Genomic DNA, 20,936 nt, shown 5'->3' on the forward strand with positions numbered 1-20,936 from the left:
TGATTACTAGTCTCTTGTTTATGTATGTATCAGTGGCATAGACTAGAATGAGCCAAGAGTAAGGAATTGTTCAAGGCAGACAACACCATTCAAGGGATCGATTTATCCAGCTGGTTTGCCTCTGGCAGAGTAAGTAGTTAAAGAGGTCATACGGAACATCAAGAAACCTGTTCATTTGCTTGATATTACGATGCTCTCTCAATTAAGAAAAGATGCACATCCTAGCACTTGCAATGACTTCAACGGCATGGATTGTACCCACTGGTGCCTTGCCGGCCTCCCCGATACATGGAATCTACTTCTGTATGCAGCTCTGCAGAGAAATTTGGTTCAGGCACTAGCCAACCAACATATATGTGGTCTCCTTAAATTATTTATTTTGCTTACTCAAAAAAGATCATAAGATTATACATTGAAAATATAATAAATTTGTTTTACTTCTGTGTGCAGCTCTCAATTATGCATGTGATGTAATATGTATGGCATTGGTTTGTTTTCTTCTTGCTTTAGATTGTTTCTCCTATTGCCTAGAAAAAGAGAATTGGTGATATTATCATTGTGAGGATGAATATGAGAATCCTGGGATTGAAAGAGATATTAGCTTCAACTTTTTATCAAAATACTGAAATAAGTACATAATATTCTTTATAGAGAGAACAAAAAGAGATGAAACGAGCACACAGAAAATGAGTAGCAATCTTAATTAAATCGTCTAATCCCCCAAGCTGATACAGAAATACCAGCAAAAAGTATAATGTGGCTGAAATACATCCATAAAACTGGGGTCAACCTTACTACTAAAGGTTTTCATGTTTGTAATTCCCAGTGTCAAACATTATGCACTTCAAAATCAATACTTAGGTTATAATGTGAAATGCAACAGTTCAATAGTGGATTTGCAAAAACTGAATAAAGGAAAGTGGAAGCCCCCATACTCCAATAGAGCAACTCAACCTACAATGAAAAAGGCATTTCCATGGTCACTTTGTAAAGCATTAGTTAAGCCATGATGAAAATAGAAGAGTAAATTACCGTTTGGTTTGAATTGAAATGAAACTGAGCTTGTCTCACACGCACCCCAACATATTTCCTTATTCCATTTGGAGCAACCGATTAGTAACCTCGATCACTTGAGAATTTTGCACATTCTGTACGTGCGTGATCAAAAGAAACAATTATAAAGAAAGGTAAAACCAACGTTTTCAAAAGTAAAACACTTCAAAATGATTGTTACCATTTCATCGAACATGTGTTTTATGGTAGTGTTAAGGTCGCCTTCCCACTGCAGTTCACCGTCTTCATCTCCTGTTAAGTGTGTTTGTTCCAGCCTTGGTGTGCTTAACTCTCCTTGACAAAAATTCGTCATTTTGGGGCACTTTTTCACCTTCACCATTCGCAAGACTGGGAACTCCAACAAGTGATGCGCCAAGGAAAAGCTTGCTAGACTTGGCAGACAACTTAGTTCCAAATACTTCAGTTTGGGGAAAACAATGTTGCCTTGTATTTCTTCACCCTCACATGCTATGATTTCTTGTATCATCTCACAATCATCTATGCTCAGGCTTTCTAGTAGCGTCAGGCTCTTTGCTGTCGAGCATGCCATTAGATTGATGAATCCGTGGCATCTTGAAACTTCCATACTTAATAGATTTTTGAAAGACAACAAAAATGGCTCTAAAGTCTTTAATGTTAGCTCTGGAAGTTGAGACAACCTTAACACCTCTAACTGATAGCATGCCGATGTGTGCCTTTCCTCATTGATGAGTCCTTCAGACAAAGTCTTTAATGTCATCTCTGTTAGTTCAGACAAGCTTAATTCCTTTAACTGAGAGAATGCTGATGTATGTCTTTCCTTGTGGCTGAGTCCTTCAGACCGTACCATTTCAGAAATGGAAGCATTGCTTATAACAAGCTTCTGAAGCTTTGGTAGTGAGCGAATGAAGGAATATGGAAGAGTAGTGGATGTCCCAGGAAAGAATTGGAGGTTAAGAAGTTTGAGGTTTGGGAAACACTGCAATGAGAGTTGTCCATCACATATCCCCTTCATCATATCACTCGTCTTCAGTGTTAATTCTTGTAAAACAGGGAAAGTGTCCTGGACACCAACAAATATATTAAACATGGATTAAAGAGTTTTAAATTTAAGAGAGAAGGTGAGAAATTAGTTAGTTGGAAAGGCAATTTATAGGTAATCTCATTTGATTTGGATATAATCTCAAGGAATGAAGATGGAATATCAACTATTAATGAAGATACCTCATTGACGCAAAACAAGGGTTGTTGGTTTGGGATTTCAACCTCACCAAATATCTGTGCTTTGGGGCATTCAATAACCTTCATTTGTTTCAACGATGGCCATTGGGTGGTATGCATATTCAAACTCCGCACCATATCCAGTACAAGGTTCGTTACATGGGGAAATACAAACTTGGTCATCACTGTTTCTGCCATAGTAGACCGAGTAGCTGATGTTGACTGTGATTCATTGGCAGTGAGTCCTTGCAGCTCAATTATTTCTTCTAACGAATCACAATTCTGAATGTGCAAGTTCTCCAAATGAGGGAAAACAACCTAATAAATCATTTGATTGGGTTAATAACTGGAATATGTTGAAATGAAAAAGATTAATGAAAGAAGTAAAAGGAGAAGAATGGTAAAGTAAAAGAAGAAGAAATGACCTTTTGATTGAGGACAGCAGAGTCATTTGTTTGTGCAGGTTGGTGAATTTGAGGTTCATCTCCAGATGCAGATCTAGAGATGAATGTTTTCAGCAGAGGACAATTTGTCAGTGTTAAATCTTCTAAGTGTGGGAGTTCAGAGTAATTTTGAAAGCCGAAACTTGTGAGTTTGGGAAGGTCTTCCAGCGACAGCCTGTGTAGTATAGAGAAAATCGTATGATTCCTCGCTGGATCTTCTGCACCCAATCCATCCGTGAAAATGACTTGTTCCATCATATTACAATCCTTAATTTCAAGGACGTAGAGTTCCACAAGATCTTTTACTAAGAAAGAGGGAAACAGGTATTTCAAATTGTGACACCCTTCCACCCGCAAGCTGCTCAAGTGCGTGAGAGATGAGGAAGATGGGTGGTGCCATATCTTATGAATGTTAATGGAGGACAAAGTCAGATGCTTCAAATTGGGAATGGCAACCTGCAGACATATATAAATGTCATAAAAAGATAACATAAGTCTTCCTTCTTTACAGACAAATACAAATTCAATCAAAATGTAGAGAGAATTGAAAGGAGTGAGTGAAGTGATAAAATGTAGAGCTGCATAAATCTAACATCATTCAATTTTGGAATTAAAAAGAAATGCCCTTCTTTTACTATCCTTAAATTACACTTTCATTCTCATTTACTTTATTTATTTTTCATTTACACTTTTATTTTATTTCAATAATATAAAATTAAAGCTTAAAAGCAATTTTTATTTTTTTTCATTCATACTTTGAAGGGTTTTTTATTGCTGTAAAATAATTAATATATTTTAATTATGTTTAATAATTTTAATAATATTACTTTATATTAATTAATGAAATAAAAATACATTATATTTGTCACATTTTTATTTATTAAAAGGCTTAATATAACATTTGATATTTGAATTTGACACTTTTTGTTAATTTAGTCCCTAATTTTTTTTGTCTAATTTAATACCTAAACTTGTTAAAAGTTATACAAATTACTCCAATATGCTAATAGTGTTAATTTTTTAGGGATAATATGTAGTTTGGCACCTGAACTATACATTATTTATCAATATGATACTTATGTTTTTTTTTTCAGTTCTTAAATTGATACCTATAAAATCATTCAATTAACTAAATTACCCCAAAGCAGTTACGAAAAATGATGTAGCATTAAGAAACCGATTCACTATTAACGTGGCATTTCTTATAAAAGTCTCACCCAATAACAATTTGGCACATGGTAACATTGTAAAAATATATTTTTAAATTATATTTTTTAAATATTAATATTTGAAAAATAAAAATATAAGATATTTTTTAAAAAATATAATTAATTTTTTTTGTTAAATTAAGGTTAATTACAACATATTTTTTAATTAGGTCCTAAAGTATCAAGTTTAGATACTAAATTAGAAAAAAAGTGTCAAATTCAAATACCATATATTACATTAAACTTATTTAAAAAATATAATTATTTATTTTACAAATTATTAAAATTAAAACAAGTGGTTGGGTGTAATAGTAAGGTACATTGCACTCCCAAAGGGAAGACCTAGGTTTGAACCTTAGAAAAAACATTATTCAGAGGGTAGCCATGAATCTGAAACATAAGCCGTAAAACACGGACATGAAGATTACCAAAAAAAAATTACTAGCTTCTAATGTTATGATATTCAAAGTTTAACTTCATATAATTAATATAAAACAACATAATTCAAAATAATAACACAAACATAAATCCATTATTTTGATCATCCACGAATAAAGAAATTCCTAATCACCATTAAAGCATTTGTACAAATTATTTTATAATAAATAAATTACTTATTATATAAATAATTAAGGTTTGCTATTTAAATATTTCTTTGTACTTTTTGTTTTAAATGAAAACATAGTACTTTAAAAATATTATATAAATTTATTTAATAAAAGCGTTTGATAAAATTAAAATAAGGATCATAAATATTGTTTTTAATTTTTTAAAATAAATTGAAATTTAAAGAGTATTTATATTTAATTTTTTTTAAAAAAATAAAAGAAATGTTAACAAAAATAAATCTATCTTAAAATATAATTAAATTAAAACTTTTAACATACTTATTTAAAAACAAATGGTTGAAAACTAACTTGAAATCTGTTTTAGAGTTTGTTTAAAATTTTACATAAATGTTTAATTTTTAAAAAATATATGTTAAAAGCATGTTATAGTTTGTTGATATAAAATATCTATAGATTTAAAACTATTAAGAATTACAATTAAAATATGAAAATTTTAAAAATATCTGTATTTATAATTATGTTTTCCACAAAAATATCTATATTTGTTTCAAAATTCTTGCTTATAAAGTGATTGTTCAATTTCATTTTTGGATTGATAATTTAGAATTGTAAATAAATTGAACAGGTATAACTCTTTTCTGTTCGTTTAAAAAAATTAAATTTTTTAAAACAAAGAACATGTAACATTATTTTAACCTCTTTAGTTAAAACTCTAATGAAGAAAATAGTATAGTGTTGGTTAGGTTGGGTGATATAAGAAAATTAGGAAAGCAATTTCTCAAGTCATTACCCTATAAGCAAACTGTTACTATCTTATATTTAAGATAACTAAAAAGGGAAAATAATAATTAATGTGAATCTTAATTCAACAACTGCTGAAATAAGTAAAGGTTATGTTGGATATTCTTCATACTCAACAACCTCATTCATTTCTATCTTTTCTCCTATCTATTCCCCCACTATTTATCTTATACATTCTCATCATATATGGATTATCATCATTTATATACTCATCACTTCATCAAATAGAAAGAGAGAAGATATGAATTGTTTAGTGCGCAAAAATATTGAATATCAAACTCACCTTGTGGCAGAATAAAGTTGTAGTATTATCTCTCACGCTTTGCTCGTCAATCACTTTTTCACTCTTTCTTAAAATTGAAGAAGATAATGCAGCCATTTTTGGACAATCATCTATCTTAATATGACTTAACTCTGGAAATTCAAGAGCTTGACTTCACAAGTTGTGATGGATAGATGATTGTGCCTGTCATTCACTAAAACTCTACCAACCACCAATAGTTTTTTTTTAGCTCAATCAATTGATCACAAGCAAGATGGAGTAATAAAAACTCATAGCTCATGTATGCTCAATAGAGCTGCAAAAACAACAGTACAACCTACAAAGAAATATAACTGCAAGCAGACTGCACTAATACAAATTACCAAGAAACAACAGATTACCAATAAGCTTTAAGAAAGTAATTCTTGGACAATCCAATGTTTGCCAATGAATTAATCATACCATTCTTCTAATTATTTGTGACCGCAATTACTTTATCTTCACTAAATGCTGTAATCCTCCTTCAATATCCACAAATAATTTTCTTACCAACCGTGGTCGTAAACGTCTATACTTCAGCCAATCAGAAACACTACTCAATTCAAACTCTACAATTAGAGGAACATTTACCTTCTGCATCAAATCAATAAAAATCTCCGTTGCAACTTTAATAGCCATTACTACCGCTTGCTCCACTCAAAACACACCACATTTACCCAAAAAAAGAGTAGAGACAGCTCCCTTTTTGTCCCTCAACACCTCTCCACAACCTACAACCTCCTCCACAAATACTCTAGCCACGTTAAATTTCAACCAACCCATAGGAGGAGGATCCCAAACACAATCCTTAACCCTCCCCAATTTTCTACCCGACCTACAATCCTTAGGCCGTCCCCACCAATCAACCTCCAAAAATATACAATCATCATGAATAATAAATGAGTGGCTCTTCGTCAAACAAATATATTTTTTTTGTTTGTTTTTTCATTGTTTAATAAGTCCTCGGTTTTAGAAGTTTTTGTTTGTTCTTGTAGCACGTTTTTTAGTCTTGCTTATGCATGTAATCTTAGTTTTATAAGTGATTTTAGGGATAATTTTGTTGTCATCCTCTCTAGTTTGGTGAATGTTTTTAGTCTAAAGCCCTTGTTGGGTTGATGAAACTTGTCATTCACCATCTATAACGAGTATTAGCTATTTTTTTCTCTGAATTGTATGGTTCCATTCATTGAATGAATTAATGAATTTACCTTTCAAAAAATATATATAATTTTTAGTTATACTTTTACTAGTATTTCTATAATGTAAAACTAAGGCTTAACACTAAAAAATATATGCAATAACATTCAACATTTATATACTTTTTTCATTCCATTAGTAACAAAAAGTTTTTAAAAAAATAGCAAAAATTTCTTTATTATTATTTTCATTCCTACTACTTTAATTAGGATTTGAGATTTTTTATTGTAATATTTCAATAATTATGCTGAATAATTTAAATAATATTATTTTACATAAATTGTAAGAAGTAATAATCTATTACTTAATGGATTAAAAGAATATGTAAAATTAATAACTAGTATTTATAAAACAATGAAAATTCACATTTGACAAACACTATAAAGAGTACTAACATAAAATTAAAAAGTTCAAAAAAAAAAATTAACTCTCATTTATTTTTATGACATTTTTCATACTCAACAAGTGGAATTTTTTTATTATTTATTATTTATTGTCTTTGACTCGTGAAGATTTATTTTGTAAACAATAAAGAGTCCAAATCATGCTATCAACTCTCATTTAATCTATTCTTATTATTTTACCCATGAACTAATAAAAGAAAGAAAATATGATATAAGTGGAGCATATAAATATGGAATATCAAATTCACCTTGTTGCTAAAACAGGTTGCAATAATACCGTTGATGATCCCCTCGCCAACTACCTTTTCACTTCCATCACCACTCTCTCTTAAATCCCAGGAAGAAAATTTGTTAAGTTGAAACACAAGTCAATAATTATAAAGGAGAGCGCAAGAAATATAAACTTATGTGTCATTGCTTCCTCTTCCTCATCCCTAATCACTTGTTCCATTCAACTGCATCTTTTACTCCTATTTGTTTTGGTCGCTTGTGGCCCAAAAGTATAGATGGAGTAAAACTGTACTTCAAGCTGCTACAATTGTGATAGTGTATAAATGGAAGGTTTTTGAAACCCCAAATTTCTTGAGGTTCCTAGTCCAACTTGGGAAATGTGTTAAAGATGTTCAAATCGTGTCAACATAGAATCCACCCCAAAGAAAAGAATATGATATTATTCCTCTAGATAACAATAATAAAAAATAGAAATACAAACAATAACAAATTAACAATAAACACTCTTCATTGATTATTGAAGTAGTAACATAGGTAGGTTTTGATTGTTTTGATAACAATGAAAGAACAGAAAAAAGATCCAGCACAATACCAATTAAAGATAGACAAGTCAGGCCCAATGTTGATCTACATGTTTAAAATCAACAAAAATCTACAATTTTGGTGTTTAATTCTGATGAATAAATCCCAACAAAATCAATACTAAATTAAACAAATTCAAATAGACAGATTGTTTGTTTTAAGCGAACACAATATCTTATTATCTATGATAAAAATATATGCAAAATAAACACAATTTTTTTTTGTTTTTGGTGAATTACAAGAAGAAGGTAAAGCTCTAACAGTAATGCAATTAACGCGACTCAAATCCAGACCACACCTGAGACAATGAATACCTTAACTATCAAGCCAACATACGGATTCATAAACACAATGATTTAATACACAATATAATACTTGTTATATACTCCATCATCACTTTCTTAATTGCTTACTAAACAAAAAGGCTCTTGTCCTTAACAGTTTCTTTCATTTAAAAGATACACACACAACATTCTTATTTTGCTTAGTTTCAAATTTATGTTTCCTAATTTAGTTTCCCCCTTTTAACCCTTAAAATTACAAAATGTTTATTTTTATGAAATCACCAAAATTAAAATTTAATAGAAAATTAACAAAAATAACAAATAGCCGAAACTCAATAAAAGTCAAATGGTTATTATTTTTAATGAAAACTTATTCTAATAAAAGGAAAAAATAATAACACAATCAAAATTGAGAGAAAGAAATACTGAAATAAAACATTAAACTGTGAACCAGTAACCAATAAAAAAATTGAGGTTGAAGAAAAATGAAAAGAAAATTTGTAGATATACCATGAAAAATCCAAGTTAATTTAGAGAAAATTTGTAAATGTTTATTTTTGAGTTTTTAACTTTTTTTTAATTTCTTAAAGTCAAGACTAAGTTAACTAAATGTGTAAAGTTGAGAGTTAAATTTGTTCAATTTTTTAGATTTAGGACAAAATTGATAGAATCTACAAACATTTTAAATATAAAATTTGTTATTATGTCAATAAAAAAATATCACATTAACATTCCATTAATGATCTAATTGAAGATCAATCAAAATATCATTAAATCCTGAAATTTAGAATAAGAGTACTGATGTGACATAAAACTATTGGAAAAGTATACAGATGACGTGGCGTCACTGTTTCATACAATCCTTTCTCATCTACTTCCTTATGTAGCTCTCATCAAATAGCAGAGAAATTTGGTTCAGGCACTAGCCACCCAACAGATATGTGGTCTCCTTAAATTATTTATTTTGCTTACTCAAAAAAGATTATAAGATTATATATTGTAAATATAATAAATTTATAATTCCTTCTGAAATACCTAATAAAGATTTAGGGTGAATCATGAGTAGCTTCTTAGTAGATCAATTCCGAGTTAACGTTAATTCTTTCGACAATGAAAACCGATGAACAAAAGTATTTGAACAACTAAAAGCTTGACATTGTCGCCAAGTATCACCCACGAACTTGAGATTGATGTTTGAAAATAACATAGTGCATAATTAGCTGCTCGAAAACAACATAGAGCATAATTAGCTGCTTGAAAATAATGTGACTGTTGTTCACTACTGAACGATTGCTACATGCATGCATGTATGTAATTCAATTATTTATGGCATTGGTTTGTTTTCTTCTTGCTTTAGATTGTTTCTCCTATTCACTAAAAACAGAGAATTGGTGTTATTTTATATTTTTGTGAGGATGAATATGAGAATCCTGGGATTGAACGAGATATTAGCTTCAACTTTTCATCAAAATACTGAAATAAGTACATAACATTCTTTATAGAGAGAACAAAAAAAGATGAAACAAGCACACACAAAATGAGTAGCAATCTTACTTTCATGGTCTAAACCCCCAAGCTGATACAAAAATACCAGCAAAATGTATAATGTGGCTGAATAAAGGAGAGGGCAGCCCCCATACTCCAATAGAGCAACTCAACCTACAATGAAAAAGGCATTTCCATAGTCACTTTGTAAAGCATTGGTTAAGCCATAATGAAAATAGAAGAGCAAATTACCATTTGGTTTGAATTGAAATGAAACTGAGCTTGTCTCACAAACACTGGAACATATCTCCTTATTCCAGTTGGAGCAACTGATCAGTTACCTCGATCGCTTGAGAATTTTGCATATTCTGTACGTGCGTGATCAAAAGAAACGATTATAAAGAAAGGTAAAACCAACATTATTAAAAGTAATACACTTTAAATCCTTTAAAATGATTGGTACCATTTGATCGAACATATGCTTTATGGTGGTGTTAAGGTCGCCTTCCCACTGCAGTTCACCATCCTCATCTCTTGTTAAGTGCATATGTTCCAGCCTTGGTGTGCTTAACTCCCCTTGAGAGAAATTCTTCATTTTTGGGCAGTCTGTCACTATCACCATTTGCAAGACTGAGAACTCCAACGAGTGATGCGCCAATGAAAAGCTTGCTAGACTTGGCAGATGACTTAATTGCAAATACTTCAGCTTGGGAAAAACAATGCTGGCCTGTAAGTCTTCATCTTCACATGATATGATTTCTTCTATCAACTCAGAATCAGCTATGCTCAATCTTTCTAGTAGTGTCAGGCTCTTAGCTGTCGAGCATGCCATTAGATTGATGAATCCATGGCATCTTGAAACTTCCATACTTAATAGATTTTTGAAAGACAACAAAAATGGCTCTAAAGTCTTTAATGTTAGCTCTGGAAGTTGAGACAACCTTAAGGCCTCTAACTGATAGCATGCCGATGTGTGCCTTTCCTCGTTGATGAGTCCTTCAAACCGGACTATTTCAGAAATGGAGGCATTGTTTATAACAAGCTTCTCAAGCTTTGGTAGTGACTGAATGAAGGAGTATGGAAGAGTAGTGGATGTCTCAGGAAAGAATTGGAGGTTAAGAAGTTTGAGGTTTGGGAAACACTGCAATGACAGTTGTCCATCACATATCCCCTTTATCATATCATTCGTCTTCAGTGTTAATTCTTGTAAAACAGGGAAAGTGTCCTGGACACCAACAAATATATTGAACATTGACTAAAGAGTTTTAAATTTGAGTTAGTTCAAAAGGCAATTTATAGGGAACCTCATTTGAGTTGGATATAAATTCAAGTAATGAACATGGAATATAAACTATCAGTGAGCATACCTCATTGACGCAAAACAAGGGTTGTTGGTTTGGGATTTCAACCTCACAAAAAATTTGTGCTCTGGGGCATTCAATAACCTTCATAAATTTCAATGATGGCCATTGGGTGGTATGCATCCTAGAGTAGAAACTTTTCAAACTCGGCACCTTATCCAGTCCAAGGTGCGTTAGACGGGGAAATACAAACTTGGTCATCATTGTTTCTGCCATAGTAGACCGCGTAGCTGATGTCGACTGTGCTTCACTGGCATTGAGTGCTTGCAGCTCAATTATTTCTTCTAACGAATCACAACCCTGAATCAGCAACTTCTCCAAACGAGGGAAAACAACCTAATAAATCATTAGATTGGGTTAATAACTGAAATATGTTGAAATTAAAAAGATTAATGAAAGAAGTAAAAGGAGAAGAGAACAATGGTAAAGTAAAAGAAGAAGAAATGACCTTTTCATTGAGGACAGCAGAGTTATTTGTTTGTGTAGGTTGGTGAATTTGAGGCTTATCTTCACATACAGATTTAGAGATGAATGTTTTCAGCAGAGGACAATTTTTTAGTGTTAAATCTCTTAAGCATGGGAATTCAAAGCTATTCTCAAAGCAGGTATCTTTGAGTTTGGGAAGGTCTTCCAGACACAGGGATCGCAGTGTAGAGAACATCTGATTCCTCTCTGGTGAGTAGGATGGGTGGTGCCATATCTTCTGAATGTTAATGGAGGACAACTTCAGATTCTCCAAATGGGGAATGACAACCTGTTGACATAAATAACTTGAGTTTGGAATTTATGAATATAAATAACAATATAAATTATTTCACTTTTCTATTTTCATCAAATAAAATCAGTTGTATTTTAAGGATAGAGAAAAAATTAGAAAAAATAATTTGTTTTTAAAATGTCTTTCAAATAAATATTTATTAATACCAAACTTTTAAAACAAAAATCATATATTAAAAGTGTTATTTATGTACTTTAATTTATTTTAAAAATAAGATAAAAATTACTCTATTGAAGATTCGAGTCTGGGTGCGTACTCTTACCACCACAACTAAAACCTAAATAATAAAACTATTTACATTTTTTATTATTTTAGTAATAAAACTATTTTTCAAGAAAAATAATTCTCTAATTTTTATATCATTTTTATTTCTACTAGTATTGCATAGAAGGCTTTTAATGAAATCAAAATTGATTTTATTAAAATAAGTTTTTTTAAATTGATAATTTAGAAATGTAAATAAATTGAATAGGTTTGTGTAAAAAAACCATGTAACATTATTTAGCTCATCACAAAACATAAAAAAAAGTGAGTAGTTATCAATCTCAAATATCAATAAAGTTTACACTTCACTCAAATCTATTACCTTGTTTATTTAATAGATTTTCATAAATGAATTATCTTAACTCGACCCATTCATGAATTCATCAAATAGAAAGATGATATGAATTAATTAGTGCAAATAAATATTGAATGCCAAACTGACCTTGTCACAGAATAAAACGGTAATATTATCTTCTACGTCTCGCTCTTCAATCACTTTTTCACTCTTTCTTGAAATTGTAGAAGAAAATGCTGTCATTTTTGGGCACTCAGCTATCGTAATAACCCACAAATTTGGAATTTCAAGAGGTTGACTTCCCAAATAAAAATTTGTCAAGTTGGAACACCTCTCTATTTTTACAAAGGAGAGCTTAGGAAGTGTCAACGTATGTATGGTTGCTCCCTCCTCGTCTTCCCTGATCACTTGTTCCATTGTATTGCATTCTTTTACTTCTATCTGTTCTAGTTGCTTGAGGCTAAAAAGCATAGACGGGGTAAAAATATACTTCAAGCTGCTACATTTATAAATCTCCATTCTACCAAGGTTCTTCGACTCCAAAATTTCTTGAGGGTTTCTTTTCCATATTTCTATCAACTTTGGAAAAGTTTCAGAGATATTCAGATCAAATGGGCTATTGAATCCACCCTAAAACAACAAATCCATCCATATTATTACACTCATAATTCAAAAATAAACACTCCTTGTTAGTTATAGTCAAGTAGGTTTTAATTTTTTTTTAAAACAATGAAAGAATAGGAAAGAAAATCGAGCATTAACATTTATTGTATCAAGACAGGAGGAAGCTAGCTAGATAGCATTATAAACCAACTCCGTACCTTTTTTGTATACAACTGGTGTATGGTGGTATTCAGGTCCCCTTTCCAACACTCTTTTCGATTGTAACGCCCTTGTTTTACTCTTTGCAATTGCGGGGTGCTTAAAACTCCCTCAGAAAAGACCTTCAATCTAGGACACCTTTCCACAACTACTTCTTTCAAACAAGGGAAGTTGAAGGTGTAACTCCCTGGACAAAAGCTTGTGAGCCTTTGTAGATCAATTATTTCTAAACATTTCAATTTCCTGACAACTATTGTCTGATGGTAGTCTCCCTCATTTGTCACTATTTCTGTCATTTCAGTGCAGTCGCTTACCTTCATTGTTGTTAATTGCACCAGATTCTCAACTACTAAGGGTGTAACTAAGTTTGTCATCATTTTGCAATATGACACCTCCAAAGTTGTGAGATTTTGGAAAGATAATGACGAGGCTCCAATATTTTTCAAATCATCACAATGCGAAATTGTGAGTGTTTGGAGATTAGAGAGAATATGACCTAGTTCCGAATCTTTCCTCCATACATGCTTAAGATTTTTGGAAGAATGCAATTTCAGATTTTTTATTGGTGAGAGAGTCCCAACAGCTCCCTTACAAGGGACTACATGTTTGAAATCAAAATTACTAAACTTCAGCCTTTCCAAATTGTAGAATCTTCGGATGAGAGGAAATATATAAGAAGATCCACTATGGAAGCCACCACCCACTTCAAAAACCTTAACGCGAGGGAACAAATCCGGTGGCAATTGATCCATATCACTAAAATTTCGTAACTCAAGTTTCTCTAAATTGGGAATGACCTAGGAAACCAATTAAACATTAACAAATGAAGCTCAATGCTGATGCACATGCTTAAATAAAAACCAATGTACAGAATACCTTATGAATGAAAACTGATAATAATAATAATAATAATAAAACACAAGTAGAAAGCGGAATGAAGAACAGGAAGTTTTACTTCCTTAATTGCCTACAAAAAAATAACCTTTGAAAATCTTTAAATCAACATTTTTCATCTACTTCAACTCAATTTGAGTTAAAAAAATAAGTGAAATCTAATATATTTAGAATAATGTACATGATAGCTGAATCAAATATTGCTTGAATATAAAATAATATAATATAAATATAATTTGAGACGTGATATTCGACATTTGAGAAAGTCTTTTTGAGCACTTTCAAAAAAGCTTTGGAACTTTGAGCACTTTGAAAGGTTTGGCTTTCATTAAAATATTTTTATAAATGTTAGACTCTTATATGAGCATTTTCTTTCTATCTTTTTCACATAAATAAGAGGTAAACTATAGTTATGGTCATTCAAAATAAGATAACCGTGTGAATTTGTCACTGGCGTTAACGGATTGCTGACGTGACACATTTAGTCCATTGGGTGAGTGACAAGTGGCTTTTTTTTATTAACTAAAGTTTAAGTGATAAAAGTTTTGGACTAATTATAAAAGGATGTCTTTAAACTTAGTCAAAAGTCAATAAAAAAATTCACTTGTTAATCACACAACGTGCTAATGTGTCACATAGCAATCCATTAAAAGAAAACAAAAATTTTAACAGTGGTAATTAACTCACACAATTATCTTATTTAGAGTGGCTAAATTAAGAAAAAAAATTAAAATTTAAAGTTTAAAATGGTATTATTCTATTTTAAAAATATATCATCTCACATTTTTAAATTTAAATTTAAATTTTTTAAAATGTGTTTCATAATCATATTAACATTTTATTTAATATAAAAATTATAACAAAAAAGTGTTAGAATATAATAAGTAAATAGATAAAGAATATAATAAATAAATAGATAATTATTTATCACATAAAAAAATAAAAATTTAACATTTATTTAAAGATAATATATAATATTATCATAGTAATATTAATTATAATTTAAAAAAATTAATATTTATATAATTTCATAATTCCAATGATGACCCTAAACCAGTAAATCCTTAAATATAAGTATTAGATAGATATCTCTAAAGAAATGCCTATCAAAGCAATGTAAGAGTCAGTTAATTAAATTGCATTATTATGCATATAACAACATAACAAGCATGTGATCATATACGTACGTACCTCCTTAACCAACAATACTGCCTCCCCATTTCCCTTCGTTTCCTGGATTCTAACATCTTCTAAACCCACTATCATTAGCAAAGCAGAACAATCTGTGGTCAATTTTTTCAACATTGGCCACACAATTGTATGTTGCCCTTTATAGAAACATTTGAGCTTTTCTAAGTGCTCAACCGTAAGGGAAGACACTTTGGGAAACTCAAAACTCACAGGCTGCTCCTCTAAACCTTCCCCTTCCGATACAATCTCCTCCACCCCACTCCATCTTATCCATAAATGTTCAAGTTGCGGAAGATGTTTGGCTATTGACGCTGGAAATAGATTTTTCAGACTCTCACACCTTGAAACACTTAATACTCGTAGATTTCGAAAAGAATTTGGTGGTAGCTCATTATGAAATATCATCTTCGTATTCCTCAACCCGGAGATTGTCATCCTTTCCAAGCTTGGAATTGAAACCTATTCATATATATAACTCATGCCCATAAGAAAGTTAGCTCATGTAATGCAGGACGAATCAACTAAATCATATAAGAGTGTAAGACTAATGAAATAAATAATTAACCTTCTCGTTGAAGAGAGCATGCATGCCGGACTCAATACTGCTTTCACTAATGGATTCTTTTAATTTCGGGCAATCCACAATCTTTAGCTCTTTCAACAAAGGGAATTCGATATTATAATTTCCTGAGCAGAAGAAGATGAGGTTTCGAAGGAAATCTATATGCAGAAAGTTTAATCGGGGGAAACAAATCACATTATTCGTTTCTTCTTCTTCTTCTATTTCCTCTGTACATATTATCTCCCTTAAGGACTCACAATCCACTATCTCAAAGCAGTGGAGCTGCACCAGATTCCTGGCGACAGAGGGCGATAACAGATGCTCCAACTTGCCGCATTCAGTGATGATCAACCTCCTCAAATTCGAACTCCAATGATATGTCTGCTTGTGCCATATTATATTGTTGTTAATGGAATGATGGAAAACAGGTTGCATACATTTACAAACAATTCTTTTCTTCTAAAAATCAAAATGGAAGGGAAACGAAAAGATAGTACGTAACATAATTTGGAAATATGATTTTCGATGTTAAAGAATTTTAGTTCGAATTGTGAATTCCAATTACATTTTCATAATTTTTGTGTATTGAATTGATTTTGGACTTTCAATCAGTTTGGATTAAAATTTAAATTTTGGGTTTGAAATTTATTTTGTAGCCTTAAAAACCATTGGATAATTATTTATTTTATTATTAGAAATGTAAGGTTAGTGGATTAAATCATTATCTAATAATTATAACTTTTTGACGATGTCACTAAATAGTTGCAGTATAAAAAAAAGTTGTATAAGAGTATGAATCATGTCAAACAAATACCTGCTTAATGAAAAGTGGTAGGGGCTCAAAACTCGTGGAACACCTTTCCTCTTGACCGCAAAAGCTAATAAGTTGTGGCAAACGCTCAAGTGTTATGAAACGTAATTCAGAAAACTCAATGTTGTTCATTGTGATATATTGCACCTGGATACCATTTTTGACATGAAGACTCTGTAAATGTGGAAAATCGTTCCCTTTATTTAACTCTGCAAGTACATTCTTGATGCCTTTAAGTCCTTTTAGGTCTAGGTACAAATATTCAGCCTTTCCCAGCAACATTTTCACCCCATTATCCAAACAAATGTTTGTATATAACTGGAGCGTCAATGTCCTTGAACATTCATGTCTTCGGAGCCACTTGGATATAGGATGATCACCTACAATAATCCTGTATCTGTTCAATGTCTCAATAAATCGATGCTTTGGAATCATTTGGATATCAGAAATACGAACATATAAAGTAGTTAGACGAGACAAATTGTTTAATTCATCAAGGCTTGCATTTCTCCTCTCGTTGTCAACTACTCCATTTTCCCATTCAACAAAGTTTCCCTCCATATATAATTCTTCTAATTTAGACAAACTTGATAAGACATTTGGTGGGATGATTTTGAGTTTTCTACACCCACTCAAATCTAACAACCTTAACCGAGTCAATTGTGCTATCTCCTTGGGTAGTTCTTTGATCCTTGAGAAAGCAAGGTCAAGGATTTCTAAACTTTTGAGCTCTCCAATGATGGTTATGTCTTCAACTAGACATCCTCTTAGACACAACATGCGAAGGTCTATGAGGTGATTAATTGACTCAGGTAGATAGGAATATGAAGGTAAATCCAAGACTTTGAGACTTTCAATTCGTCTGAAAAAGTCGGGAGGAATTACCACTGAATCATCATGGGCCATATGGAAAAAGGAAAGACCTGAATACTCTATCTCCTTAGGAAGCTCGGCTATAATTTGAGGACAAGGTAAGCTTATCGCTCTCAAGCTGTTCATTTTCGCCTTATCGGACCACTCCTTTGGAATATGATCTCTCAAAACAAACATATGGTAGTCCCTCGATGCAATAGCTAAAGCAGCATCCGAAACAACATCATGGATATCAAAGTGCTCATCATCATAACTATCAAGCAACAAGGAAGACGCTTTGAGATTAGCCACAACCGTCAATACTTCATTTCTAGCTTCTTCCATAGTGTTGACACCACCAACTAAACCCAAACCCACTGTATATCTCATCAACTTCTCAACCAGACCATTATGGCCTATTACACAGCAAAGCAAGAAAGTCAGCTTAACTTCCTCACTTTCTAAATAATTAAAACTCCACTCAATAGCTGAATAAGCTGCAGCTATCCCCGTGAAGTTGCTTGATGAAGGCCTCTCTAGTTCTCGTAAAGCATTCTTCCACTCAAACAATCTTTTGTTTCTCAAAGCCCCTGCAACTGTCGCAATGGCTATGGGCAATCCTGCACATTTTTTGGCTACCTCCATAGCTGCAGGCTTCAAATCACAACTTTCAACACAGTCGCCAGCTTTCTTCTTGAACAGGTCCCAGGCCTCGTTTTCATTTAAAAACCCAACAGAAAAATATTTCTGAGCATCCATCCCATTTGATAAAACATTTAGCTCCCTAGAAGTTAGCAGCAACTTGCATCCCTTGTGCTCATCTCCCAAAGGGATCCCAACTTCCTCAATATCAACCTTTGCCCAAATGTCATCCAAGACAACCAGAACCCTCTTCTCTTTCTTCAATCTTTCTTGTAGTCGAAGTGCCTTTACATCGGTACTCTGTTCCTCAAATTTCAAGCCCAATAACTCTGCAATTCTGTTCTGAATTTTCTCAATATCAATGGCTTGAGTTACTGTTGCTATGATAACCGAATCAAATAAATTTCCCTTGACCTTTCTAGCGATTTCTTTTACTAGCGTTGTTTTTCCAATGCCGCCCATACCGTGCACCCCAATAACGCTGACGCTATCATCTTTCAGTGCCTCCATTATTTCATTCAAAACCAACGTTCTTGACTCAAAATCCTCGTACCCTTTAGATGGTGTGACAGTGATACCTTGCAGAGGCACAGGATAAGAAACCTCGTCAAACTTGCCCTGTTCAAGTAGCTCGGCAACGGCCTTTGCCTCCTCTGCAGCTTTCAGGCTAAGCTTGTAACGAGTCCAGAAATCAGGACACAAACCAACGAAACACTTTTTCTTTGCTTTTTCTTCATCTTGCGTCACTTTCTCTACTTGTTCAAGGATCTTTGTGTCGACTGCAGACAACCATTTGTCAACATCGCCTTCGATCTCTTTACCGTTTCGTAAAGCTGCATCAACAGAATGCTGCACTCTGTCCCTTGCAACTTTCAGCTTCTCAGCTTGGTGCTTGAGGGTCTCAACATTTTGCTGATGATTGGAAAGGTATTTGACATGGTTTATGATAGGAGAAATCGTATACTCTGCAGCTTTAGCGACAATAGAGCTAACGATGGCAACAACAAAGTCCATTGAGAGAGCAAAGAGCAAGTAAACTGAAAAACCACAGCCACAACAGAAATCAAAACAAAAGCAGAAGAAAAAGGTACAAGTAAAAATGAGCAGAAAGTAAAGCTTCTGTAAACAAACAAGACAGAACAAATGAAAGCAGATGGCGTACCTTTGCAAAATATATAAGAGAAGGATTGAGCGATGAGTTTTGAACGAATGAAATAATAATTTGCCTTAACGGAGTAAAGCGAGTAGTAAATTGAGAAAACGCAAGTCAATGTAAAAGTAAGCAAGTTTCAAGTGCATTGTACGTTCAAAAAACATGTATTACTTTCGAGAATACAACTCAAAAGTGAAGAAGACAACAGACATGATGACCCACCACGCGGATGCTTTTTCATTTATTGCAATTTTTATTTGTATACTAATTGTTGGACTTAGGTAGCATTAAATAGTGGGTAAATTTCACAATTGGTCATTTAGGAACTGCAGCCAAAAACTATTTTCATTTTTTAAAAATTATTCTCTCTTTAGTCACGTGACATTAATTCAATATTATTATATACTTATTAGTCACTCAATTTTAATAAATTTTTATTTTGGTTACTCGTTTCATATTTTAAATTAATTTTATTTTTTTCAAAAAATACCTTTTTTTATAAGGAATTGAATTATTCAATTACAAATAAGAATTTTAAGTTTTTCCATCCAACTTCATTCCCTATAAAAACCTAGGTAATTCATTGGAAAAATCAAGTTTTTATCTTGTTAATGAATATAAACTAAAATTAACTTTAAAAAAAAGGAGAAAAAGGAAATAACAAGATAAAATATTTTTCTTGTAAAAACTCAAGTTTTCCTTATAAAAATCGAGGTAATTCTATGTAAAAAAAACTAAGTTTCTCCATTTTATGGGAAAAAATTAAAATTAATTCTAGAAAATGAAAAACTTAATTGAAACAAAAAAGATAAAATGACTCTTCTATAAAGATCAAAGTTTTTTTTCTATAAAACTCAATTAATCCCTTGTAAAACATCAGTTTTTTCTCTTTTATTGAAAAAAAAGTAAAACTAATTCTTAAAAAATGAAGAAAAAATAAAAGAAATTAAAAAGATAAAATTTTCCTTGTAAAAACAAATATTTCCATGTAAAAATCTAAGTTTTTTCCTATAAACCCAAGTTTTTCCGTTTTACTAAAAATACTAAAATTAATTTTAAAAATAAAAAAAGAAATAAAAAGATAAAATAAGTATTTAAAATGAAAATATATTAAAGTTAAGTGACTAAAATAAATGTACAATAACATTAAATTAATTGTGAGTGGCCAAAATGAAAATAATTTTTAACGATAGTACCTAAAATAAAAATTTTTATTTTTTAGTATAAAAATAAAACTTTTTGAAAATCAGTGACCAATTATATAGTTTTCCTTAAAATATTTTAGCTTGATTGAAGTAGCCTTATCTTTTTATAACTTTATTTTTTTATTTATTAATTAATCTTTATTTTCTTTTGGTAAAGATGACAAAAGAAAGAGACAATGTATGACCAATTATTGAGTTGGGGGCTTAATAGAAAAACTATTTTAGCACTGTGTTTTGCAGGTAAATTCGAAAAAAAAAAGCTTATTAAAATCTGCTTTTCATGCTGCTAGAAAAAAATATTAACACATAGATCAAAAGCTATCAATATATTTATATAACTATTTATAT

At 31.6% G+C, this 20,936-nt stretch overlaps 2 protein-coding genes across 2 annotated transcripts; both read right to left on the reverse strand.

Moving 5' to 3' along the window:
• Positions 1–667: 667 nt before the first annotated feature.
• LOC107936353 (uncharacterized) lies at positions 668–19,519 on the reverse strand. Its single transcript, XM_041078416.1, has 12 exons — positions 19,393–19,519; positions 16,740–19,267; positions 15,929–16,306; positions 15,364–15,822; positions 13,278–14,075; positions 12,604–13,086; positions 11,568–11,873; positions 11,204–11,455; positions 2,257–2,334; positions 1,235–2,095; positions 1,033–1,148; positions 668–954 (listed from the first exon to the last, which is right to left on the reverse strand). The coding sequence occupies exons 2-11, from the start codon at positions 19,242–19,244 to the stop codon at positions 1,092–1,094; spliced, it is 6,177 nt and encodes a 2,058-aa protein (XP_040934350.1). The 5' UTR covers positions 19,245–19,267; positions 19,393–19,519; the 3' UTR covers positions 668–954; positions 1,033–1,091.
• LOC121203537 (probable disease resistance protein At1g61310) lies at positions 9,710–11,013 on the reverse strand. The gene is made up of 3 exons (XM_041078417.1): positions 10,222–11,013; positions 10,011–10,126; positions 9,710–9,932 (listed from the first exon to the last, which is right to left on the reverse strand). Exons 1-2 carry the CDS (start codon positions 11,008–11,010, stop codon positions 10,070–10,072), a joined length of 846 nt encoding a protein of 281 aa, XP_040934351.1. The 5' UTR covers positions 11,011–11,013; the 3' UTR covers positions 9,710–9,932; positions 10,011–10,069.
• Positions 19,520–20,936: the final 1,417 nt, after the last annotated feature.

This window comes from Gossypium hirsutum, chromosome A10 (assembly GCF_007990345.1).
Source record: "Gossypium hirsutum isolate 1008001.06 chromosome A10, Gossypium_hirsutum_v2.1, whole genome shotgun sequence".
Classification (NCBI taxonomy): domain Eukaryota; kingdom Viridiplantae; phylum Streptophyta; class Magnoliopsida; order Malvales; family Malvaceae; genus Gossypium; species Gossypium hirsutum.

What these genes read in the sequence shown, in the direction of transcription:
- LOC121203537 (XM_041078417.1), bottom strand. Translation starts at nt 11,010, where the DNA reads ATGTTCAATATATTTGTTGGTGTCCAGGACACTTTCCCTGTTTTACAA. An exon ending in AGCATATGTTCGATCAAATG is followed by an intron (nt 10,127 to 10,221) that starts GTACCAATCATT and finishes ACGCACGTACAG; the next exon opens with AATATGCAAAATTCTCAAGC.
- LOC107936353 (XM_041078416.1), bottom strand. Translation starts at nt 19,244, where the DNA reads ATGGACTTTGTTGTTGCCATCGTTAGCTCTATTGTCGCTAAAGCTGCA. An exon ending in CAGTATTGTTGGTTAAGGAG is followed by an intron (nt 14,076 to 15,363) that starts GTACGTACGTAT and finishes TTGGTTTCCTAG; the next exon opens with GTCATTCCCAATTTAGAGAA. An exon ending in ACCAGTTGTATACAAAAAAG is followed by an intron (nt 13,087 to 13,277) that starts GTACGGAGTTGG and finishes TTGTTGTTTTAG; the next exon opens with GGTGGATTCAATAGCCCATT.